We start from the raw sequence: 26,260 nt of genomic DNA on the forward strand, positions 1-26,260 counted from the left end.
AAAGAGCTGTCCGCATATTGGGAGTTCATGAAGCCCGTCATGATGTGCCAGGTGCAGTTTGGAGTTCTGGGAAGGTGCCCCATGGACACAAGGGTGGGTGATTGGTAGTGACTGGATACATGAACACAAGGTGTGACGCTCTTCTCTGTGGATGGAGCGTCCTGTGGCTCGTTGTGGGTTCCTGTCCTAGCCTGGGGCGGCCACACCCTCGAGGATGCTTCATTGGCTTTGGAGCCAGGGCTGAGTGCATGGCCCCGTGTCGCCCATAGCTCCTGGAAGAGGGCTCTGTCCTGGTCCCGCATGCCTCTCTCACATCCTGAACCTTCATTTTCAAATGTCCCCTGTCCCCACTAGACCCCCACTTCTCACGTCTGACAGACCCAGGGTTATTTTTGCACAGTTGTTGAAGACAGCTACTTCTTGAGAAGATGGGCTCTAGTTTTATTTATTTAAATTTTTTATTATTCATAGGTAACTTGTTGAGTTAAGAAAAAGTGCTATTTATTCAAACCACATTCCCAGCTCTTCGATTTCATAGATGGAGTGGCATCTGGTTTGGTAAACTGGAATTTCCCACTTCACATAAGATTGCTTTACTCACCTAATTTCAAGTGAAAGCATGGCAAGTGGATGCTAATTTCTTAGCCCGTCCCATTCATCCCCAGTGTTCAGAATCTGTGTACCTGATGGACAGTTTTCCTGGAGGAGGTGGCCCTGGCTCCCCCAGCCCCTTTCTTTCCACCCACACCCCCCTCCTTGCCCTCCCCCATGGGCTTGAGCATTTTTTCTAGGTGTGCGATTTTGACCCATTGCTTCATGGGTCCGCTCAGAGCGATGGTCAGGAAGCAGCAGGGTGCAGCGTGCATGGTCCCGGCAGCAGGCAGCTGCGGGTCGCCCGGCCAGCATGCGCCAGTTCAGGGGCCAGCTTACACGCTCGCACACTCCCCTTCGCAGGCCCTGCGCCGGGCTCGGAGCTCACCATGGGGCTTGTGCAGAAGACTGGGCGCCAGGCGACAGGAGGGGCCAGACAGCAGGCAGGCTCTGGCTGGGGAGGGTGGGGACAGGCAGCGGGGGCAGGGTCATCCCGCAGAGGCCAGCATGTGCTGAGGTGGGGAGACGTGAGTGGTCACGGCTGTGCATGCAGGCGGGAGGGTCCATTGCAGCTGAGCATCCCCGAGAAGGCCTGGGAGTCAACTGGGCAGAGTGCCTTCCTCTGTGACGTAGAAGCGGCCACAGCCAGGGCATGCAGCCGGTGTGGCAGCTCCATTGCTAGGGGCTGCCAGCGCGAGGGCCTCAATGTCTCCGTCCGTGAAAGGGACGGGGACTGGAGCTGATATTCATGATGTACTGGGAGCAGGGCCTGGCACACATTCTTCCCGTATTTCAGCCTCACTTTTCTGTCCGCCGTCCCAGTCACCCCCTCGTGGTCCCCTGAGCGAAGGTACCGCTCAGGAGGTGGGGCTCCTGCGTTGGGCTTCCTGCCCTCCCTACGGCCCTGGCAGGGCTGGCCTCCGGGGAGGAACAGTGCCCTGCCCACCGTGCCCCCGGCCCGGCCCACCCTAGACCCCGCGAGCCGCCTGCAGGGGGTGGGGAAGGCAGGGAGGAGGTCTGCAGTGGTGGTGAGATTCCGCTTACACTGGACGTCGTCGATGAATGGACAGTGCCTGGGAAGTTAGAAAACCTGTAGGTTTTCCCTCCTTGGGGAGGGAGACGGAGCCTCAGCAGAGGACAGAGACCCTCCGGGGACACACTCGAGGGCTCTGCTAGCCCCTGAGAGTGCCCCGCTGTCCCCGTGACGCATCCTTTTCTACCTCAGCCCCAGTGGCTTCTGCAGTGCATCTGTGTGGGGTTGAGTTCATGTATTTAGCATAGGGTAAGTCATATTTTTTAAACTTCAAATTGCAACTCTCTGGGGGTCTGTGCAATTAGGGGTTTTTTTGCTTGTTTTTATGTGTGGTTTTTTGTTTTTTGTTTTTGTTTTTGTGAGATGTGAACAAAAGGAATGGAATAGGAATGAATGAAAATGCCATCCTACATCAACTGTAGTCAGGGTTTCCCGGAAGTTTGCTTCAGTTGTGTGTACCTGTGCGCCGTAGTGTAAAACGCAGTTCTTACTGCACTTGATCTTAGCCAAAGGCTGATGTCAGGTTTGATGTCTGGTCAGAAGCCTCTGAAGCCCCCGCCCCCATGGGAGCACGTGGTCTCTGGCCACGCCCTGTGCTTCTCTGGGCCCTCAACACGCATGGGCGGAGAATAAGCCCAGAGCGCAGAGGCAGGGCTGAGTGGAGAAGGCTGCGGTTGGGTAGTTGTCGGCTTTGCCTCGGTCGTTTAGACTGTGCAGCCACGCGGCTCCGGCAGAGTGTCGCCCGCATTAGGACTGACCTTCCACGGTGCCGGGCGGTCACCCCTCCTTTCGCCGGCCATCTGGTGCGGCCGCGGTTTCTTCCGTGTGTCGCGCCCTGGTCACAGCACGCTCCACGGCTCCGCTTCTCTGCAGAGCACCGGGCAGGGTCTTGCTATGCATCCCCTTGCCTCGCGGCCTTGTCACACTGTTGGGGTCCTTTGTCAAGGCCATCAGTCTTAAAATGAACAGACAGCCCTTCTTATCATGCCCGTGTTCCTACCCCTCTAGTTGCTCCCAGCAAACAAGCCCCAACTCCACGTGGGTCCTTGTGATTGTCATTATTAATTTCCAGAGAGGTATTTTAACTCTTGTGTATTCAATCAAACACGTTCGTAGGATCAGGCATTTAGCATGGAGTGAAGAGGGTCTCAGTACCCCGAGGCTGGCCGTCACAGCTCTTCACCATTGTGTGATCCAGGGGTGGCCTTAAACAATGTTATTTTGCAGGTAACAGAAGAGCCAGCTCAAATGGTCTTAAATGAGAAAGGGAATTTATTGTCCTATATATTCGGAAAATCCAGAGGGAGGGAGAGAGGGAGGGGAGGAGGGGAGGAGGGTGGGCCCAGGGCTGGTTTTATCCGGTGACTCCATTCAACTACCTGAGACCAGTTTCTCTCTGGGTCTTCTAACTGCCCCTATGTGCCGTCTCAGCCCAAGCCTGTGCTTCCTTGGGTGGCCCAAAGCCATCAGCAACCCAGCTGTACATCCACGTCCACCCTCCAGGCCCGGAGGGGGACACACCGTGGGCAGGGCTTGCCCAGCCTTGGCCAGTGGCCCTCCACTCATCGCCTCCCAAGAGACATTTGTCCTGTTTCCACCTCTCCCGCAGCGCCAGGGGCCAGGCCCCGCTCCCGGTGGTGCCCTGGGGGCTCCTGAAGCCCACCCAGCCAGAAGCAGCATCTCCAGGGTTTGCTGAGTAAAAGGGTGAGCAGCCCATGCTTCTTGGGGCTGGGGGCAGGAGTCCCCCGGCGCATCCACGGCCTTGCCCAGGGCTCAGTGGGAGAGAAGACTGGGACGGGCGTGATGCAGGTACTAAGACAGCGGGGCTCACACCACCGCAGAACAGCTCCTCTGCGTGAGGACCTCAGAGGAGATCCGTGTTTCAAGGAAAACACAACAGTATTGGAGCCTAGAACTGGGACCCAGATCCACATCCACCACTGTGTGAGCTGGAGCGGCCCACTCTGTGTCTCCTGGACTGTAGAATGAGTGGTGTCTGGGCCGCATTTCCTCACCGGTAGAGCAGGGTCGGTAATGATCCCAACTTCATAGCGGGGAGGATAGAGGGATAACCATGTAGATGGTCCCGGGCTCCCTGGCTGGTCGGTGTTTTCTGTAATCTCCCTGTGGTCTCTATTTTTGTTTTCATTTCTAATTTCAGAAGTGTGAGTCTAAGAAGAACTTCTTTTATCCATGAAATCATTTTTGAATATTGCAAAATGTGTTTATTAAATAGACTTAAAATAAGACTTCTAATAACTTGACAAAAATTTTATAAAGCCTGGGTGAAGAAAATGATAAAACTTAGTTAAAGCATATAAGACACAAATAAATGGAAAGTCTTACCATTTCTGAGATAGAAGGATGCAGTATTCGGAAAATGTCAAGGTAATCTGTTCAGTGATTGTCATTGCCACTCAGCGTCACAGCATCTTTTTAATTTAAAGACTCCAGTTTTCGTCTTTTTTAGTTTTGGCAGCTTTTTCACCGGGGAGATTAATTATATGAAAACAGCCAAGAAAGGTGTGTGAAGGATGAATAGTCGGTGAGACTCTAGCTGCGTACAGGTGGCTCTCAACATTCTGTACTGTGATTTATTTACTGTGAACACGATCGACTTTGTAATAAGAGGCCGTTTTTTCAATAGCATTTTGTTGTTCAGTGTTTTCCAGGGTGCCTGACGATCCAGATCCGCACCGTCCTGTGTATCTTCATCGTGGTCTTAATCTACTCCGTGGCCCAAGGCTGTGTGGTGAGTGTCTCTGCTGAGCTCGGGGCTGGGCGTGGTGAGAGCCGCCAGGTGCAGGTACGTGGGGGGCCCTGCGGGGACCACCCTGGAGGGCCTGGCCCTGGGCTGGGGAGGGAAACAAGGCGATCAGAGATGGGCCTGGGGGTGCCCAAGGAAGTGCGGGGTGGGAAGGGGACGTCACCCAGTGCAGGACACGCGATCCTCCTGGGAACGGAGGCCCGGCCTTCACAGTGCACAGAGGATGAAGCTTGGGCAGAGAAACAGGAAGGAGGGGGTGGGGGGAGGGTCAGGATGGAGCTGAGTGGTTTGGGAGGATGGTAGGGGTCTCATGCCCCCAGGCCCAGGCCCTGGGGAGCCTGCCCCCTCTTGGGTAGTCAGGAGACTAGAAGGGCCGGGAGCAGGCAGAAGTTTCCGAGGCCCGGCTGATGGCGCTGCGGGAGCGGGTTGGAGCGGGAGGCCGTAGGGGGCTGGGAGCAGGGCGCGTGAGTGTCCTGAGTGGGGCTCCTTCCACGCTCCTGGATCCTCTGTCCCCCTTCCAGGTGGGCTGCCTGCCTTGGGCCTGGAGCTCCAGTCCCAACGGCTCCCTGGTGATCCTGTCGTCTGGGCGCCGGGACCGCGTGCTGCCCGCCGTGCCCTGCGAGTCTGCGCCCCACGCCCTGCTGTGTGGCCTCGTGGGCACCCTCCCGCTGGCTGTATTCCTGCGGGTGTCCTCCTTGCCAAAAATGATCCTACTTGCCGTGCTTACCACCTCCTACATCCTCGTCCTGGAGCTCGGCGGGTACACGAAGGCCGTGGGGTAGGTACGCTGTTCCGGCTAGAGCCGGTGGCCAGGCATCGCCTGTGTCCACGCGAGGGGCCCTGTGTTCCGACTTGCTGAACAGAAGCTCGCCGGTGCCAGGGCTTCTCCCTTTCTTCACTTGGACCCACGTTCCAGCCAGTCCTCGGGTTTCCCCGGGGATGTGGCTCTCCGCCCGGGTCAGTCCCGGGCGCCGCTGGGGGTGTCGCGTCTGAGGGGCCTCTGGGGACCGGCCTTGCGTTCGGGACACTGACGTGGGTTTCCTTCCTTTTCTTCCCCAAGGGGTGACGCCATCTCGGGCCGCAGCTTTGAGCCGATCGTGGCCATCCTCCTGTTCTCGTGCACGCTGGCCCTGCACGCCCGGCAGGTGGATGTCAAGCTGCGGCTGGACTACCTGTGGGCCGCACAGGCAAGAGGAACCCCTCTGCTTCCGTGGGGTGGGGGGGGCGGGGGCCCCTTGGGAGAGGTGTCAGGTGGGGGCTCCCGGCTGGAGGCTGGCGGCTCTGTGGATGGCGCCATTGGGGCCAAGGAGCAGGAAGGCAGGCAGGCGGGGGGCAGTCTGACGAGCCCTGTGCGACGGTCAGAGTTTGACTGCTTTGCCAGCAGTGAGCAAAGGCGTGCTGGCAGAGGGGTGACGGTGCAGAGGGGCTCGGCCTCCGCTGGCCGGACGTGACAGTGGGTCTCATCAGGCTCGTGGAAAATTCCTGAAGATGCCGAATCTCGCATGGCCCGCTCCAGATTTAGGTCTGTGGTTGGGGGTCAGGACCTGATGTTTTTACAGTGCATGTTGGGGAATTCTGAAACGGGAGGGAGAGACACGGAGGAGTAGCAGACCCGTGAGCTGTCCTGGGCCCTGAGCCCCTGTGTCAGGCGATGACCTCAGAGCACAGGCATACCGGGCATACCCAGGGCCACTTCTGGGCTCAGCCCAGGTAACGCGTGGTGCGGTGTGTCTCCGAGCCCCCTCATCACCTGTTCCTTTTCCCCTTGTCACCTGCTCTGTGTCCCCGACTCTGGGAACCGAGACCTTCCGGCTTTCTGGTCCAGAGGTCAGACTCCATCTGTGTAACTTGTGCACTTCTTGGCTCTGGACACATTGCTTCCCCTTGGTTTCCTCGTCTAAAAATGGGGAGGCGGGTGTGCAGTAGAACAGAGGCTGCAGGAGAGTCTTCTCGTTCTGACACATGAAGAAGCAGCCCTTGGCTGTCTGAGGGAGTTCATTCTGTTCAGTCCTCACAGCAGCCCTGCCCGGGAGGTGGGATTACAGATGGGGCTCAGACACGGATGTGACGTGCCCAGGGCCAGGGCTGGAATGACTGGAGGTCCCAGCAGGTCTGTGGTGGGTGGGAGCGTCCGCATACCAGGGACCCTGTGTGTAGCCAGGGTCCCAGCCCAGAGCCACGTGGCTCTGAGCCAGGTGTCTGGGTGCACCCCGCTGTCACCCCACACTCTCCCCGCCTGCTGGGGGGCCCAGGCTCCTTTTTGTTCTGCCTGCCCACACCCTTGCTTCAGGAAGACGGATGACGCCTGTCCGTGTCCTGCGGTGGAAGAGGCAGGAGGTCAGTGGCTGAGGCCCTCGCTGGTCAGCTGTGTCGGGTGGGCAGGAGGTGGGCCTAGAGTTAAGTGGTCCTCCTCGGGAATCCCACAACTCCACTTGGGGTCCCTGGTCCGCAGTAGAATGGAGTGAGGACCCTAATCCCGTGTGGGAGTGTATTGGTTGGCTTCTGCAGAGAGGAGATTTATTCCCGGGATTGGCCTGCGAGGTTACGGAGACTGACACGTCCCGCCGTCTGCCACCTGCCGTGAGAGAACAGGAGTGCTGGGGTGTACGTAGTCCAGTCTGGGTCCCAAGGTCAGAAACCGGGAGTGCTGATGTCCGAGGGAGGGGGAAGATGGACGCCCCAGCTCAGGCTGAGAGCGGAGTGCTCCTCCTGTGCTATTTTCTTCTCTTCAGGCCCCAGGGGATTGGATGACGCCCACCCGCATTGGAGCGGGCGACCTCCTCCCGCAGTCCAGCTATTCAGAGCTAATCTCTCCTTCAGACACACTCAGAAGGGATGCTCACCAGCCGTCCGGGCGCCCTGTGGCTCAGTCAAGTTGACACATACATTCGCCATTGCAGTGAGGAATGATTACAGTTCCTTTCCCAGCAGGCTTGGTGCACAGTAGGTGCAGACACTGTGTTACATCTGACAGGCTGTAGGCCCCACTGGGCTCTCTCCGGAGCCACTGCTGGGTGTTCTCCCTGTGGGAAGGAGGGGCAGGGAGGGGGGATGGGAGGGCTGGCTGTGATGGGGGCGGAAGGCCGCGGCCACTCCAGTGGAAACCGCTGTTCACCCTCTAGTTTAATTAACCTGGAAAAGACAGATGCTACTTAAACAGGTTGCTGTCTGCACACCAGGGCAGGTTGTATTCAAGATCATGAGGAATCATTCCATTACTTTGGGTAAACAAAAGAAAGAAAATGTGCGTGTGTGTGTGTGTGTGTGTGTGTGTATCTGTGCACACACGGATATGCTAGGTGAAAAGCATGGCTTATTTATTCCTTTTTATACAGCAGCTTTGCTGAGGTGTAATTCACATCCCACGTGGTTCACGCACCCATCTGAAGTATACAATTCAGTGGCTTTCAGTATATTCACAGCATCGTGCAACCAACACCACAGTCAGTTTTAGCACATTTTTATGCTGCCCAAGGAACCCCCATAACCATTAGCGGTCGCTCCCCATTTCTAGCCACCCCCCAGCCCTGAGCCGCCACTCATCTACTTTCTGTCCCTGTGCGTTTGCCTGTTTCTTTATTCTTCAGCCTGTACTCTTAAGTCAGTGCCTGTTCTGGACACACTGACTCCCTGTGTGCGGCCAGTGGGAGCCCTGAGCCAGCCCTTGCTGGGACAGACCCCTGATTCGCAGGGGCCTGTGGCCCAGCCCTGTCTTCACTCCATACCTGGATTCCAGGTGGGCAGGAGGTCGCTGAGATCTGAGCGCCCGGCTCCCTCTGCACAGGCAGGGACCCCCCAGGTGGGCTCTCTGGAGAGCACTGGCCCCAGTTCCTGTGCAGCTTGGGCAGGGCCCCTGGTGAGGGCATAAGGGTGGGAATCCACCTGATTCTGGCTCACCCCGCTCCTTGGGGCGCTCAGGCGGCCGCCTTCACCGGTGCCAGATCGAGGCTGCAGCCCCACCGACATGTGCACACGATGCCCAGCCAGGCTTCTGGGAAGAGCCTGGGCTTCTCTGGGCCTCTTGGACGCTTGAGACTCAACCGTGGGAGGGTGAGGGGCTGGTGTTGAGGAAAGGGGACAAGGTGTGTGCCAGGAGGGGGAACTTCACAGAGACCCCGGGGGTAAGGGTGGCGGGGAGACCATTGAGGGGTCAGAGCCCCCCGTTCTCTGTGGGCAGGGCTGACTGCTGGCCCCAAAGCCAGGGTGGCAGGATCCCATCCCTGTCTCTGGAAGGTGGCCTGGCCATGGAGTGTGATGGAGCAGGGGCAGGGGGAGGCACCCCGGGATGGGGACCCCACAGTCCCAGGGGCCTCCAGGGGGCAACTTGGAAGTGGCCCTGTAGAGCCAGGGCATGGTTGTCCATCAGGCGCGGGGGTTGCGGTAGAGGTGGGTGCGGTCTCAGGCACGTAGCACTCAGTCTGGGCAGAGGGCAGAGGGCACGCTCCAGACCAATGAGGTCAAGAGAGCTAATGGCACTTGGACCATCTAAAGGTGGGGCAGGGATAGGACAACCCCAGGCTGGTGCAGTGCCCAGGGCACCACAGTGGAAGGGGTCCTCAGAACCTGGGACATTTTGGGCCACCAGACAGGATTCACGACCTTCAGCCAAGGGACACAGCCAGCCCACAGTGACCATGCTGGGAGGGACCCAGCCACGCTCTCCTGCCTCCCTTGCAGCCCCTACTGATGTTCCCACCGGCCGAGCCCGGCCAGAAGCCAGCGGGAAGGGGGCCTGTAGGTAGAGCCCTCTGGGTGGGTCCTGGGTCAGCACAGACGCCAGGGGAAGAGGCCGGCGCACACCATTCCTGGAAAGGGCATGAGGCTGCTGCAGTTTGCCAAAGCCGCGCCAGGTAAGGGAGGACGGCCTCTTCGTGGTGGGCTGTACCGCTGAACTTGGTCCGTCCGGCTCCGGCCGGGTATCCAGGGTGACCGGGCAGGCTGGTCCCCGAGATGTGTCTACTCGCCGTCCGCTGGGCCCTCTGGTTTAAGATCTTTCAGTTATGAGTAGCTACTCAGAGCTAGAGAAGAACGGGCTTAGGATGAGCCAGGAAGAGCTGGACCGGCTTGGGGGTGTGGGAGATGGGGTTTCCCACTCGTTGACTGGGTGCCCGTTCTGGACCTCACGCTCAGAGAGTGGGATTGAGGCCCTGGCTGTCGGCTCCCCCAGCCGGGGACCCCTTCCCCCAGGCAGGCAGGCAGGTTCTCTCATCTGGATTGGCAAGAGCTGTTCTTGGCATTGGTGTCCCCTTAAATGTTAACTAAGTCCAGTGGTTGACCCTGTCCTGGGGTCCTCTGCCAGCGACACCCCTTGCACACCCGGCCCCACCGTGAAGAGCGCTTTCCAGGGAGTCTGGTGCAGGAGAGAACCTCTGTTGTCATGGGGGAAGGGTTGCCTACATGGAACACACTGACATATTTTTCTAACGATGTGTAACGAGAAACGCCTTGCTTTCCTGTAAACGCAGCAAAACAAGGAAATTTCTAGACTTTGCCCATTTGCCCCCTGGATATTTCAGCATGTCGTGCAGAGGCACATCAGAGTGCCTCGAACTGTTGCAAAATTGCCAGACCAAAGACTCAGTGGGTTAATTATTTATTGAGACCCAGCTTGTTCTATAAACCTAAATAAACAGATGGGCTTTTCCTTCCTGACGACTTCCTCAACCTCTTAACCTGGAACTATCGGAATGCCTTTGCTCCAGTGATTTTTTTTCTTTGAAAAAAATAATATAATGATATGATATGATAAGATAATCGTGATGACACTTATAATTTTGATTATGATAAAAATTTCTCTCTCTACAATGAGTGCCTATTCCGACGGTAATTCCCACTTGTGCAGCGGCCATTCTCAGCACTCGGTAGCCGGGGGGAGCTCAGACGTGGAGTTCCCAGTGGCTGGGCTGAGCTGAGGCCTGCTGCAGCTCCTTCTCCAGTCACTTCCCAGACCTCCTTTCTCCACACGTGTGACAGGCCCACGGCCTGACCGGGCCCCCAAGTTGGTGACATGAGCCTATAAAGATAACACCTGATAGAGTCTTGGAGATTTTGGAGGAGTTAGCCAGGGAGAGGTTCTGTTGCTGTTGGATGGTGTTTTATATATGTCAGTTAAGTCAGGTTCTGATTTTCTCTCTAGTCATTCTATCAAGTTTTGAGAGAATGGTGTTGGAATTTCTAACTACAACTGTGGATAGAACTTGTTGCAGTTCTATCAGTTTTTGTTTTATGTATTTTGATGATCTGTTATTAGGTGCATAAATATTTAGGATTATGTCCTCTTGATAAATTGAAACCTTTTTCCTCTGATCAACAAAAAGACGCTCTTCGGGCTTCCCTGGTGGCGCAGTGGTTGAGAGTCTGCCTGCCGATGCAGGGCACACGGGTTCGTGCCCCGGTCCGGGAAGATCCCACATGCCGCGGAGCAGCTGGGCCCGTGAGCCATGGCCGCTGGGCCTGCGCTTCCGGAGCCTGTGCTCCGCAACGGGAGAGGCCACAACAGTGAGAGGCCTGCATACCGCAAAAAAAAAAAAAAAAAAAAAAAGACGCTATTGTATACCTGTGGGCTAAAACCAAAAACTCCAAATAAATATCGATCCCTAAAAAAAAGACCTTCTTTTTCCAGGTGATATGCTTGGCTCTGCAGTCTGCTTTGTCTGATATTAAAAAGGTAATCCAGCTCTCTTGTTATATGTTTTTCCATCATTTTACTTTTAACCTATTTGTATCTTTTTATTTAAAGTGGATTTCATATAAGCAACATACATACAATTGGATCTTGCCTTTTAATCGAGCTGTTCCATTTACAATTAGTGTGATTATGGATGTGGTTGGATTTTAATCTTTAATCTTCCATGTTGCTGTTTTCTGTTTGTCCCATCTGTGCTTTGCTTTCATTTTCCTCTTTTTCTATTTTAGGTTAATTAAATATTTCTATTATTCCACTTGATCTCCCTCTTTTCTTATTAGCTCTAACTCTTTGTTGTATTTTTTTAATGGATACTTAGCGTAGCTTGTCTTCAAGTGGTATTATACGACCTCACATATAGTATAAGAACCATAACAACAGTATGTACATCGGTTTCTTCCATCCTAGGGATTTTGCCATTGACATCATCATAGATTTTATTTGTACGTATATTATAACCCCCCAAATATATTATTATTTCCATCATAAACATTAAAGTCTATTTTAAAGATATGTTATAATGAGAAAGAGTATTTTTTGTTTACTTACATAGTTATGATTTCTGGTGCTTTTCATTCCTCTGTGCAGATCCAGGCTTCTGTCTGTTGTCATCTTCCTTCTGCCTGAAGGACCCACTTTAATGTTTCTTGCAAGTCTGTTGGTGATGAATTCTTTCACCTCTTGCGTGTCTGAAAGACTCTTCATTTTGCCTTTGTGGTTGAAAGATACTTTTGCTGGGTATAGGATTCTGCGTTCATGATCTTTTTTTTCTGCTCAGTGTGTTAAAGATGTTCCGCCACCTTTCGTCTGGCATTGCTTTTAACGATAAGTCTGCTATCATCTTTATCTCTGTTCCTCTGACCCCACCTCCCCTCGTGTTTCACCCTCTTGACAGTGGGTTGGGGGCTCCTCTGGATGCCTGTGCCCCGTGTGGCCTGACCAGCCTGGTCCACCCTGAATCTCCACACTTGTCCCCTCTGCAGGGCAGCCGCTCTCTATGGAGACAAGCACCATCATTGATCACCTGCCCAGCTGATGCAGTTGTTGATGCACGTGTCTCACAGAGTGCCTTTTCCTCAAGTGAGACTAAATTATAAAAGGGAGGCAACTAGGAATGATTCAGTTCAAGAGTTAGAGATGAAGTCCTTCTCACCTGGGGACTGATGACCCTCTGTCTCAGCTTCTCTGTGTGCTTTGGAAAGGCCCTTTCCCTTTCGGTGCTTCCCCAGGAGGAGGTGGTTCTCAGAGCCTGGGTGTCCCGAAGAGGAGGTGTGTGTACCCCAGAAGGCAAGTGAGATAGCACAGTGGGGTTTTGGAAGAAGACATCATGATGGTTAGCTTATGTGTGAACTTGGCTGGATCACGAGGTGCCTAGTTATTTGGCCAAAGGTTTTTCTGCGTACGTCTGGAAGGGTATCTCTAGATGAGATTAGCATTTGAATTGGGTTCAGTAGAACAGATTCCCCCTCCTAATGTGGTGGGCCTCATCCAATCCATTGAGGGAGGCCTGAATAGAGCAGAAAGGTGGAGGAAGGGAGAAATGGAGCCCCTCTCGCCTGACTGCACGATCTGGGACATCGTCTCTGCCCTCAGCACCCCGGTTCTCAGACCTTCAGGAGTTACACCACCAGGTCTTCTGGGTCTCCAGTTTGCAGACAGCAGATGCTGGGACTTCTCAGCCTCCATAATCACGAGAGCCAACTCCTCCTCATAAATCTCTTCCTGTATATCTATATCTGCCCTATTGTTTCTGTTTCTCTGCGGAACACTGTGTAACAACATCAGAAGTTCTGTTTATAGTTGAGCGAATCTGAAAATTAAGAAACATGCTTTCCTCGTTGAAGAATAAGCTGGCTGGGTTGATCTCACTCTGGCCAGATGTCACTTCTAGGACACAGGCAGGGACATCACTGCCCAGGCATAGCGAGGCCGGTGCCACCGTCACTCAACTGCTCATTTTTAGCGAGCTGTCCTTAACTCCAGCTGCTGGGTCAGGGTCTGCTTGTTCGGCTGGTTAGACCGAAAGCTTCGCAGCACCTCATAGGGGTCACACCGAGAGTCACAGGGCACAGCGGCTCACCGGTCATCTGCCGGGAGTTGTCAGGTTGTGCTATTTTTTGCTTTGCTCTGTTCTGTTTACCAAAAGATAGTGATCCCAGGCTGGATGCCCTTCTGAGATGCCGTGTAGCTGTCTGTAAGTGTCCCCTGGTAATTAATTTCTGGAAGGTAAGCTCCCATAATCTGTCCTATAGAGTCAGGGGTCAGATTTTTGACACGTGAGAAGGAACGTGCTTTTTTAATTTAATTCTTTAATTTTTAATTTTTTTGTTGAAGTATAGTTGATTTACCATGTTGTATTAGTTTCAGGTTGGTTATCTATTTTATATATAGTACTGTGTATATGTTAATCCCAAACTCCTAATTTATCCCCCCTCCTCTTCCTCTTTGATAACTAAGGAAACTATGCTGTAGAAAAAACTTTTTTTTTTTTTTTTTGGCGGTACGCGGGCCTCTCACTGCTGTGGCCTCTCCCGTTGCGGAGCACAGGCTCCGGACGCGCAGGCTCAGCGGCCATGGCTCACGGGCCCAGCCGCTCCGCGGCATGTGGGATCTTCCCAGACCGGGGCACGAACCCGTGTCCCCTGCGTCGGCAGGCGGACTCTCAACCACTGCGCCACCAGGGAAGCCCGAGAAAACATTTTGAAAATGGATGTTGGGTGTGTCTCTGTCGTGTGATTTTGTTTACAGGAATAATGTGTATTACCCACAGCTCTTTCTTACCAATACTTCCTGGCTGGTTGGAAAGTCTTACAAAAAAAGAGAACTTCAGTGGATTTTTATCTTATTTGTGAAAAATATAACGATCCAACTTCTTCTGCTTAGTTTGTAAGAAGATAGACATTTATCAGTCAGATTTCAACAAAAACGTTCACATCCGTGGATGGATTAAAAAGTAGTTGATTATTTAGAAAGAGAGCTAATCTGATAACCCATAAATCTGAGTTAGCTGTAAATAAATTGAAATAAACCGAAATTAGAACGAAAGCTTTTCAACACACAAAGTGATCAATCAAAATTTTTTAAAAAGTTGAAACATATTCAGTTACACTGCATTCATTAAAATACTGTTAATGTTAATAGTTTGGAGAGAGCAAAAATTTTTGTGCCATTAATAAATTTCTAAACACCCGTTAGTTAAAAAATATTATTTACTTTCTCTTTACCTCATCTTTCAAGAAACTTTCTTTTGTGTGTCAGTGCACACGTGTTAACAGGAAATTAATTATATGTGTCTTAGGAGAGGTTCCCGTTTCCCTTGTGAGGCCTTTCTTCCCCACACGGCTGTGTCTGCTGATACCCATCTCAGCCGCTGTCCACAGCCACAGCCCTGTCTGCAGGGTCCATGCTTGTCTGAGCCGGATCCTGGGGCTCCTGGGCGCCTTCTCCTGTCCTTACCTGCAGCATGGCTACCCGCTTTAAGGGGCAGGATGAAACCTGTCGTGCATCAGCCTCGTTGCTAACTGACGGCTCCTGTGGACCACACATCGTGTTTTCCCAGAAAACGCCCTAGAGGAGGCCTGGGACTCCTGGCTGGGCCCCCTTCCTCCTGGCAGCTGTGGCCTGAGGCATCCTCACATCCACCTTTGGGGGTCTCATGGTTGCTTTTACCTGATGGAATCACTGCATGAAATCCAGCAGCGTGTAGCCGACCACTTCAACTGTTATTATAACAACACCGGAAATAGGTGACACTCTTCAAGGCTTACGAGCTAGCACACGCCCTCCTAACCCCTTGATAGGTAGGAATGGTGCCTCTATGAATGGGTGTTTCATTTTATGACGAGGTAATTGGAGCTCTGTACCCGGCCACTTGAACCAGGGTGTGCTGCCCTCCATGGTGTGGGTTTTGGTGGCGGCCGCAGGCCATCAACACGGCATGCCTGTGACATTGTCACTGCATTCAAGAGCTTGTTGCCCCTGTAATGCTGATGTAACGTCCCCCCAGTTGAGCTCCTTCCCTGGCTACGGCCAGGTGCCAGATGTGGAAGTGGGGGACAGTGACCCACAGTGATCCGGTGGCCTCCATTTCTGAGGGCTGGCACCTGACCTTAGGCTGCCCTCAGCACTTTGCCAGCATCACCTCTTGAGCCCTCATGGTGGCCAGTGAGTGGGGCCATCACCACTGGTTGCATTAGTCTCTCAGGGCCCTGGAGCTAAGAGGCCAGCCAGCTGGGACCCGTACCGCACCTGCCATCTGCTTGGCCGCGTCCCCCAGTTGGACCCGCTGGCTTCTACCCTCTGCTCCACTGGGTCTGCCCCCCCGGCCCCTGCAGCTTTCTGCTTTTCTCAGCGCCCAGAGACTTGTGAGTCCTGCTGAAACCCAGGAGATTCTAGAGGACACAGGAGCTTAGGGAGGGTCCACCGCTGGCTTCGGGCATTCCCAGTGAGGCCGGCAATGCTCTGGAGGCACATTGGAGGCTGCTGGAGGCCTGGTGTGTCCTGGGAGTGGGCACGTGCCCCACAGAGGGCTGCTTCAGGCCTCTGGTTCCCAGAAGATGGCTGGGGGTAGACCCTGGAAATTGGGGCCAGGCCCCTTATTGTCTGTCCTTTGGAAGCTCTAGCTGAACCGGGTGGTGACTAGTCCAGAATTGCGTGGATCCTCTGAGCCCCTAATGTTGATCTAGTCACTACCTGGAGGGGGCGTGGAGATGAGCCTGGTGGAGACCATTGGCATACTTGGCATTTAGCTTGGATAGCAGAAGGAAGCATGCGTTACAGGTGTAATGATTCAGAGCTCTCATTAAAAAGGGTAAGGCAGACATTTTTTGGGAGTGTTGCGTCAGGCGTAGGGACCAAGCACTGCAGCGGAAGAGAGAGCGGGCTCAACTCAAAATAGAGGGCGGGCAAGTGGGGCTTTGTAGCCAAGGGGCAGGGTGGGGGGCGGTGGATGGGAAACTCCCAAAGGAGGCATCCGGCGTGAGGGGGCTTCCGGCTAAACTGACCTAACAGGATCCCTGCTGAGAGCAGGCCAAGGTGATCCGACATCACCTGGCAGGGCTCGGAGATGAGGAACGCGGTCAGATATCCGGGGTGATCAGAGGTCAAGGGTGGGGCGTCCGGTTAAACTGACTAAGCAGGGCTCTTGCTCGAACTGGACGATGCAGAGATGAGCGTGGATGCCCCGACGTCAGGGCCCATTGGGGAAGAGCGTCCAGAGTCTGGTCCAGGCGGGTAGTCGAGCGAGCAGGGAAGCGTGAGTGGGCGGGCCAGTGGCTAACGGAGGACCACTCTGCAGGCAGAGGAGGAGAGGGACGACATGGAGAGGGTGAAGCTGGACAACAAGAGGATTCTCTTCAACCTCCTGCCGGCCCACGTCGCCCAGCACTTCCTCATGTCCAACCCCCGCAACATGGTGAGCACCGAGGTGGAGAGGCCCCTCGGCCACCCCAAGGGCAGGGTGGGAACTAGACCATCTGAGGGCCCTGGGCCATGGGGGTGACAGGTGCCCAGAGCTAGCGTGCCCTCCCCTTTGATCCTGGGAGAGAGCACAGCATCCACTGTCCCCACAGGGAAGGCGAGTGGGCTTCAGTAAACTGCACACGAGGTTGGGAAGCGCCGTTTCAAGGCCTGCACGTCCTGGGTGGCCCCCTAGAAACTGCCGCACCCACCCATAGGGCTGGCGGTTCACTCCCTTCTCTGTGCTCAGAGCTGTCTGGGTTGCTCAGAACGTCCTAGTGGCTGCGACCTACTGCAGTAAAGCTCTGGGATCACCCAGTCAGCATAGGGCAGGGCTTACGAAAGCCGACTCAACAATAAAGAGGCTCAGGCTGGGCTTTTAGGTCCTAAAGGCACAAACCCCCAGGCTTAGCTTCACTAGCTTTGGCCTGAAATAGCTCCAGGGCTCATGTTTTCATCCCGCTGGGCTGGGGGCTCTGCACCCACCTGTGAGCTGACTTACCTCGTGTGGGCCTAGATCCTCCGAGTCCCCTCCTCGTGTGGCACGGGGTGCCGGCACATTCTGGCAGCCACGCCTCAGGACTGGTCCACGGGCCCTGCTCCCAGTGCCAGCCCTCAGTGCTGCTCTGCCTGCCTCTTCAGTGCCTGACCCAACCTTTGACCCCCCCCAGGACCTGTACTACCAGTCGTACTCGCAGGTGGGGGTCATGTTCGCCTCCATCCCCAACTTCAACGACTTCTACATCGAGCTGGATGGCAACAACATGGGCGTGGAGTGTCTGCGCCTCCTCAACGAGATCATCGCCGACTTTGATGAGGTAAGGGCCGCCCCACAGTCCTGACCCCCTTGGGCCTGGGCCATCCTGGTGCCCCTCCTCCAACCGAGTCCTGAATTGTGTCCACCGATGTAGTGCGTGCTCTGTGGATGGCACGGGGCCAGGGGGAGCACGTACCTTTTGTCTCCTTGGGAATCCCAACCAACCGTAACAGTTGAGGAAGGAAATTGGCCTTAGGATATGGGGAGGGCGGGTGCTGGCGTCTGTGCCCTGCCTTGTGAATGTCGAGCTCAGGTGGGAGGCTTCACCTGCAGGTGGGGGGGGGGGTGGGCAGGCACCTCTGCACCCTCCAGAGCCAGGCTTCCAGTCTGTGCCAGTTCTGCTTCCCTCCCTGGGGCCCGTCTGCCCCCTGGGTGGTTGTGAGCTCAGCTGCTGGAGGCCGGGGGTGTATTCTGTATGGCTCCTCCTTGGCGCCTCTTTTAAGTACCTTTGCTGGAGCCCCTGAGGCCTGCGCCTCTCAGTTCAGCCCCAGAACTTGTCTCATGCCTACATGAAGAAGACACGCTGCTTTCCAGAACGTACCTGTCTGCGGTTGCTCCTGGCGGCCGTGCGCCACCGTGACTTTTATAAGATGTTATGTAACGTTTAACAGTTTTGTGTTTCAAACAAAGCTCATGGACAGAGACTTTTACAAGGACCTGGAGAAGATCAAGACCATCGGAAGCACCTACATGGCTGCCGTGGGGCTGGCGCCCACGGCCGGGACCAAGGTGAGCACAGGTCGACAGGTGGGCCCTGCTCAGGGGCTGGGCCCCGGCTCTGCCCCCAGCTGCTCAGGGACCATGGGCAGGCCCCCCACTGTGGGCCTCAGTTTGCCCTCTGCACTGGATTAGGGCAGCAGCCTGCAGGCTGTCTTGTCAGTGGCCAGTTCCGTGTTGACCTTCTGGGGAAGGTCAACATGGAAGGCTGGGCGCAGGAACTACCTCCAGCCCTGCCCCCTCCCTACCACCCGGGCCCCGTCCTGGCAGCCTGGCACCACTGAGTGTTCCCCTTTCCCAGTTCAGGATTGTGAATAAAGTCCTCAGGTTGCCCCTATAAAAAAGACAGAAAAAGAGAGGAAGATGTAAAAAAAAAAAAAAAAAAAAAAAAAGTGTCATGAATAGAAAGCAGTTATATATATGGTAGATGCTAATCTAACTATATCAATAATCACCATAAATGTGAATGGCCTAAATACACCAATTAAAAAGCAGAAACTAAAAAACAAGACCCAGCTAGGTTTTCTGCAAGAAACACACTTTAAATATAAAGTCACAGATACATTAAAAAATAAAAGGATGTAGAAAGAGATACCATGCTAGCACGGTTAAAAGCTCAAGTAGCTATCTTAATTTCAGACAAAGCAAATTACAGATCAAGGGAAATTATCAGGGATGAAGAGGTACATTATAAAGGAGTTAATTCTCCAAGAATACGTAACAATCTTTGATATTTATGCACTTAACAACAGGGGGCGAAAACTGATAGAACTGCAAGGAGAAGTAGATGAATCCACTATTTTTGTTGGAGACTTCATTACCCTGCTCTCAGTAATCTGTAGATCCAGCTGGCTGGAAATCTGTAAAGAGAGCTGAACTGAACAGCATCGTCAATCACCTGGATGTAATTAACATCTATAGACTACTTCATCCAAGGACAGCAGAATATACTTCTTTTGAAGCTCACATGGGGCATTTACCAAGATAGGCCACATTCTGGGCCATAAAACACAGCTTAATAAATTTAAAATAATTGAAATAATGCAAATTATATTCTTAGACTAGAGTGGAATTAAAGTAGAAATCTATTGCTAGGAGATAATTGGAAAATTCCAAAATATTTGGAGATGAAGCAGTACACTTCTAAGTGATACAAAGGAGAAATTAAAAAAAAAAGAAATCTCAAGAGAAGTTGAAAAATATTTTGAACTAAATGAAAATAAAAATATAACTTATCAAAATTTGTGGGGTGCAGGAAAAGCAGTGCTTAGAGAGAAATTTATGTCATTGAATTCATACATTAGAAAAGAAGACCAATCCAAAATCAATAAGCTTCCACCTTAGAAAAGTAGAGAAAGTAGAGCAGTATAAACCTAAAGCAACAGAATAAAAGAAATATTAAATATCAGAGCACAAATCAATGAAATCAAAGACAAGAAATCAGAAAATCAATGAAACCAAAAGTTGGCTCTTTGAAAAGATCAATAAAATTGATAATCTCTAGCCATGCTAACCAAGAAAAAGGGAGAAGACACAAATTACTAATATTAGAAACAAAAGAAGGGCCATTTCCACTGAACCAATGGACATTTAAAAGATGTTAAGGGGCTTCCCTGGTGGCGCAGTGGTTGAGAGTCCGCCTGCCGATGCAGGGGACGCGGGTCGTGCCCCGGTCTGGGAAGATCCCACATGCCGCAGAGCGGCTGGGCCCGTGAGCCATGGCCGCTGAGCCTGCGCGTCCGGAGCCTGTGCTCCACAACGGGAGAGGCCACAGCAGTGAGAGGCCCGCGTAGCGCAAAAAAAAAAAAAAAAAAAAAGATGTTAAAGTATATTGTGGACAACTCTGTGGTGCTACACTGGAGGTCCTGGCCAGTCCAATAAGGGAAGAAAAGTAAACAGAAGAGTTATGAATTGCAAAAGTAGGAACAAAACCATCATTCTCAAATTGCTCGCATGTTTAGAATATACAGTGCTAAAATGTTTACATATAAGCTGATAGAATTTTTAAGTGACTTTACCAAACTTGCTGGATATAAAATCAACATAGAAATTTCTATTTTATCTCTGTATCTTAACTACAGACAATTATAAAATCAAACATTTTAAAAGTTACTATTTCCAACTGGTATAAAAGTATAACTATGTACCCACAAATTTGGTAACTTAGCTGAAATGGACCAATTCTTTGAAAGATGCAATCTGCTAAAACTCACATAAGAAAAATAGATAATCTGGGTAGGTCCATATCTATATTAAAAATTGAACCAGTAATTAATAACCTTCCAAAACAGAAAGCACTGGGCCCAGTGCTTATTTAGATCAAAGATCTAAATAAGTCAAGAGATACTCCATATTTCTGCATAGGAAAACTCAGTATCATTAAGATGTCAGATTCCCACTTGATCTGTAGATTTAATGCAGTCCTGATGAAAAGTGCAGCAAGTTATTATGTGACATTGACCAACTGATCCTAAGTTTACATGGAAAGACAAAAGACTGAGGGTAGTCAACACAACATAGCAGAAGCAGGACAAAGTTAGAGGACTGACACCACCAGAAATCAAGACTTGCCATAGAGCTGCAGTAATCAATACAGTATGGTTTTGGCAAAAGGGAGGTAGTCAAATAAACCAGTGGAACAGAATAGAGAGCCCGGAAATAGATCTACATAAATATCGTCAACTGATCTTTGACAAATGGAGCAAACATAGTCTTCAACAAATGTTGCTAGAAAAGTTGAATATCTATCTATCTAAATTATATTTTTTAAATGAATCTAGACACAGACCTTACACTGTTCACAAAAATTAACTCAAAATGTATCATAGGCCTAAATGTGACATGCAACACTATAAAACATCTGGAAGATAACACAGGAGAAAATCTAGGTAACCTTGGGTTTGGTGATGAGTTTTTACATACAGTATCAAAAGCATGATCCGTGAAAGAAAACACTGTTAGATTGGACTTAATTAAAATTTTAAAATTCTACTGGTGGAAAATACTATAATGAAAAGACAATCCATACACTTGGAGACAATCTTTGCAAACCACCTATCTGATAAAGGCTTTGTACCCAAAATATACAAAGAACTCTTACAATTAAGAAGACAAATAGCCCAGTCAAAAAGTGTTCCATCAAAAGATGGGAACAGACACTTTACCAAAGAAGATATACAGATGGCAAATAAAGCATATGACAAGATGCTCCATATCATATGTCATCAGGGAAATGCAAATTAAAACGAGATACAATTTCACACTCATTAGAGTGGCCAAAATCCAGAACACGGACACTGCCACATGCTGGTGACGATGTGGAGCCGTAGGAACCCTCACTCATTGCTGGAGGGGATGCAAAATGGTGCAGCCACTTTGGAAGACAGTTTGAGTTCGTACAGAACTAAATATGCTCTTACCATATGATCCAGCAATCACTCTCCTTGTTACTTATCCACAAGAGTTGAAAACTTATGTCCACACAAAATCCTGCCCAAGGATGTTCATAGCAGATTTATTCATAATTGCAAACCTTGAAAGCAACCAGGGTGTCCTTCAATAGGTGAATGAATAAATAATCTGTAATATAGCCATACAATGGAATATCATTTAGCACTAAAAAGAAATGAGCTATCAAAGCATGAAAAGACATGGAGGAACCTTAAATGCATATCATTAAGTGAAAGAAGCCAATCGGGAAAAGCTACATATTTTGTGATTCCAGCTATATGATATTCTGGAAAAGGCAAAACTATGGAGACAGTAAATAATAGTTTCCAGGCTTTGAGGGAATAGGTGGGGGATTTAGAGGACGGTGAAACTATTCTGTATTCTACTACAATTATGGATACATGAAATTCTGCATTTTTTAAAACGCATAGAACACACAGCACACAGAGTGAACCCTAACGTAAACTGTGGACTTTAGTTAATAATAATGAATCAACGTAGGTTTGTTCAGTGGTAACAAATATACCATACCCTAAAGCAAGATGTTAATAATAGGGGACACTCTGTACGTGTGAGGGGTGGTACGGTGGTAGTATATGGGAACTCCCTACACTTACCTGCTCAATTTACCAGTAAACCTAAAACTGTTCTTAAAAAAATTGTCAGTTAATTTTTTTTTTAAAAAAAGCATTAATTCCCCAACTTTGAGGACTATGAAAATATTCCTAAAACAATAAGAGCAAGTCACCTTGATATCATTAGAAAAAGAAAAAAATTTACAGTTGTGTTTTCGCAAAAGAGAGGATCTGTCAACACAACACGATGGAAGAGACGGAATCAGTGTGAGGAAGGAGGGCTGGAACTGCTCTCTGACGTGTGAGCAGTTGACTCAGACCCCCTCTACTCACCTTACTTTGCTTGTTTCCAATGGGCTGGTGGCAGCCTTGTCTGAGCAGTGGGACATCTGGTCTCCCACCACAGGGTTCCCCCCTGCCCCCATTCCTGCGGAAGGGCTCTGCCTGGGCTCAGATGGCCTCAGTCTCTGCCCTCAGGAGCTGGGAGCCTTGGGCAATAATATTCCTGCTCTGTTTCAGTCTCTTACCTGTAGAATGGGATGATAAACACACACTAGGGCAGCTGTAGGGTGCCACCCACTCAGCCCCAGGCCCAGCCAGTGGGGCTGCTGCATGGTTGACGTGGGGGTCAAGTTCCTGATCCTGTGAGGGGTACAGCCTGGTCCGCCCACCCCTGCAGGTCACTGGCTGAGTGTCCCTGGCCCCTCTGCCCTTGCACCCGTCAAACATAACCCGTGTCTGCTCATGTCCAGGCTAAGAAGTCCATCTCCTCCCACCTCAGCACATTGGCGGATTTTGCCATCGAGATGTTCGACGTCCTGGATGAGATCAACTACCAGTCTTACAACGACTTCGTGCTCCGTGTTGGTACGTGGCTGCGAGCTGTCCCATCATTCGGGCCAGCTCACCCTTCCTGCACTGGCCCCGGGAGCTGGTGGCCTGAGCTGTCCCCTGGGAGCGGGGGTCATCGGTCCAGGCCCCCTTGTCTCACAGGAAGGAGGATGGCACCACCCAGAGGAGTGCATGGGACGCAGGGACAGCTGGGTCCACCTCAGAGCTGGTTATCAGTGACTGAGGACCTGGAAGAGTCATTGTGCAGCTTAGGAAACGCAGGAGAAGATTGTCTTAGAGACTCTCAGCTACACCTCTGAGTCCACACTTAGCTGGAGGAAGGTGCCCCTGTCCACAGGCCGGAAACATTGGGGCCATGGCTGTGCAGAAGCCCAGGGTGCAGGCTCAGGCTGGGTCTTTGGTCCTCCTGGGTTCCCTGCCTTGCCTGCGAGTGAAGAGGGGAACCACCCGGAGTCCAAGCTCCGCTCTAGCTCTTATCAGACTTGTAGGGTTTCTGTTTTCAGTCTTAAATTCACTTTTTTCTGGGAATACAGGTTTACCAGAAAAATTTGTATTAGTCGAGGATATAGTTAAACAAGAGATGTCTTTCTTTCTCTCTCTCTCTGCCTGTCTTCCTTTCTGTCCTTCCTTCCTTCCTTCCTTCCTTCCTTTCTTTCTTTCTTTCTTTCTTTCTTTCTTTCTTTCCTTCTTTCTTTCGTTCTTTCTTTCTTTCTTTCTTTCTCTCTCTCTCTCCTTCCTTCCCTCCCTCCCTCCTTCCTTCCTGCCTTCCTTTCTTCTTTCCCTCTCTCTCTCTCTTTCTTTCTTTCCCTCCCTCCCTCCCTCTCTCTCTCTTTCTTTCTTTCTCCTTTTCTCCTTCCTTCCTCCCTCCTTCCCTCCCTCCCTCCCTCCCCCCTTTCTCCCCCCCCCATTACCTACTAGTCCACGATATAGTTAACAGGATATTTGTGGTGGTTTTACAGTTCAGATGTCTAGTGGCCTTAAAGAACAGCACTTAGAGCTGGGCTTGAGCATAAGGGGTGGTAGCCTCCAGAGTGGGTAGAGTTCTGATGTGCTTAAACACAGTGCTGACTTAGCCCTGGTGCCCGGCCCGAGGGACGTGCTGGAGGTAGGGCCAGAGCACCCTCTGCGCCTCACCCCCAGGGTCCAGTTCTCCTCTGGGGCCGTGGGCTTGGGTTAATAGACGTAAGGGTCCATCAGGGAAATTCTGTTTCTTACTCTCCTACTGAGGACCCATAGGCCAGTCGCACCTCTGTGCCTGGATGGCCGGTCACACAGGAGGCTGCATCCTGGCTCAGTCTCGTCCACATGGACTGGGGCATCCGGGGTGGTAGAAGGGGTTCCCCAGGTCCCACCAGCCATCTGGAAGTGGCCCCTTTGGGGCTCCTTCCTGGGCTCCCACATCCACCTAGCCTGAGGCTCCCAGCTCAGCCCATCCAGTTCCACCCCTACCTCCGCCCAGAGATGTTAGCACCCACTGCCCCGGCTTTGGGGGGTTGACTAGGCCAGCGTCTGAAACGTCATTAACGCGCTTGGCTAAGCTCCGGAAAATCAACACAGAGTACTGAGTCAGAAGGTATGCTGTGGTGTCAGCCCAGACCTGGCTGCAGGGGCGACTGGGGCTACTTGGGCCTGTGTCACTGTCCAGGCCAGTTGGACCCTGTGCCACATAAAGACAAGGGCGCCCTGAAAATACGTAGTTCTGGGCCCGACACCCAGAGGAGCTGAGGGGATCCCTCATCCAGGGGACCAGTCGAGCCACTGTCCTTTCTGGGAGAGGGAGCTGGGGGTGGAGGGACACGCTGTGGCCCACAGCCTGAATGGTCAGCCTTCCGATCCGCAAGGCTCGGCACAGGGTCGCCGTTCCAGGAAACGGGACTTTTTCCTGGATCAGGGCTGCTTCCTGATGGTGTGGCATGCAAGCAGAGCCCAGGAGCTGCCTCTCGGCGATGCTCTGGGGTCCCTGCTTTGGGGAGGGGCGTTGCACTGCGTGACCCCAGGAATCCATGACCTTACACGGGGCTGCTCCTCTCTTCGGAGGCCTCCCCACTGACACCCCGCGCGACTGTCTCCAGGCATCAATGTTGGCCCCGTGGTGGCTGGAGTGATCGGGGCTCGCAGGCCGCAGTACGACATCTGGGGAAATACGGTCAATGTGGCCAGTCGGATGGACAGCACCGGCGTCCAGGGCAGAATCCAGGTCAGTTCACTCGGAAGCCCCCGAGGCACAGGTGCCCATCCTGCCAGCGGGAGGCTGAGGTGGAAGGGGCAAGAGTCGGGCGGGGGCGGCCGCCCAGCCCCGCAGCCTGCGTCCTCCCGTCCCGGTCTGCCTTTTCTGGGTAGGGACACAGAGCCGCGAGGCTCAGTGTGTCTGCAGCCTTGGAGGTTGGCCTCTGTGTGGCCAGGCGCAGAGATGGGGATGGTGAGTGATGGCTCCCTAGAAGGGAAGGGGCTGCCTCACCGTTTGAAGGGCAGGTGCTGTGGGCCCCCCTGACCTGAGGACCTGCGGGCGCTCACTTGGGATGCGAAGCAGGTGCTCTGGCACTGGCTGGCACTGAAGGTGTGAGAGACAGTGGCCCCTGCGCTTTGTGGTATGTGGTCGTGTGGTTCCGCTCTCGGGATTTCCCTTGGAACAAACACGCAAGCGTGGGTCACACAGAGGGAAGGAGCCTGTCCCCCGTGTGTGGCTTCAGTTGGCCTCTGGGGGCCCGGATGGATGGGGCAGAGAACGCAGCGCTGGGTGACTAGGGCCACTGCTCTCCTGCTGTGGCCTGGCCTTGAGGTAGCCACCACCCGGCAGCCAGTTAGCACTGGTCCTTTACTTGATCACAAAGTCTCACTCGGTCCTCCGTAGACCCTGCGAGACACGTGCATTCACCCCAGGTTTTGAGAGAGGCACTGGGGCGCGGCCTCTGCAGGATGCGGTTCCAATGAGAAGGTTGCCCGCCTGGGGCCCTCTCGTGTCATACCTGTTCAGTTCCCGGGGCCCCCGCCTGCATTCATCGGGTGCTAACCCTCGGACAGGTACCTTGGTGGGTCCCTTGGATCCGTCAGCTTAAAAGACAGGCACCAAAATCTTCCTGGGGCTCTCCTGCTCGGAACACAGGCGGGATCTGCATGCAGCATCTCTGCACCTCTGCATTCTTTCCCTTAAACTCTTCTCACGGCGGTGGAATACACATATCGTAAAGCGGACCATCTTAGCTGTTTTTAAGTGCACAGCTCAGGGGCGTTAAGTGCGTCCACGTTGTCATACTGCCGTCCATCCCAGGACACCGTGTTCCTTTTCTAAGAGGATCTTTTACCTATGTTTCTCGCA

The 26,260-nt window shown here is 52.5% G+C and overlaps 1 protein-coding gene across 1 annotated transcript in view; it reads left to right on the forward strand.

The window, feature by feature from the left end:
* ADCY1 (adenylate cyclase 1) overlaps positions 1 to 26,260 on the forward strand; it is a 117,598-nt gene that overhangs the window by 85,107 nt on the left and 6,231 nt on the right. The window contains exons 12-19 of the mRNA XM_022593147.2: positions 4,287 to 4,376; positions 4,913 to 5,169; positions 5,452 to 5,578; positions 16,373 to 16,489; positions 17,205 to 17,351; positions 17,981 to 18,079; positions 22,845 to 22,959; positions 25,017 to 25,141. Of these exons, the coding sequence (XP_022448855.2) occupies positions 4,287 to 4,376; positions 4,913 to 5,169; positions 5,452 to 5,578; positions 16,373 to 16,489; positions 17,205 to 17,351; positions 17,981 to 18,079; positions 22,845 to 22,959; positions 25,017 to 25,141 (1,077 nt within the window). The remainder of the gene's footprint in view (positions 1 to 4,286; positions 4,377 to 4,912; positions 5,170 to 5,451; positions 5,579 to 16,372; positions 16,490 to 17,204; positions 17,352 to 17,980; positions 18,080 to 22,844; positions 22,960 to 25,016; positions 25,142 to 26,260) is intronic.

This window comes from Delphinapterus leucas, chromosome 9 (assembly GCF_059928025.1).
Source record: "Delphinapterus leucas isolate spDelLeu-1000000601 "Yukka" chromosome 9, BTC_Dleu_Yukka2, whole genome shotgun sequence".
Taxonomy (NCBI): Eukaryota; Metazoa; Chordata; class Mammalia; order Artiodactyla; family Monodontidae; genus Delphinapterus; species Delphinapterus leucas.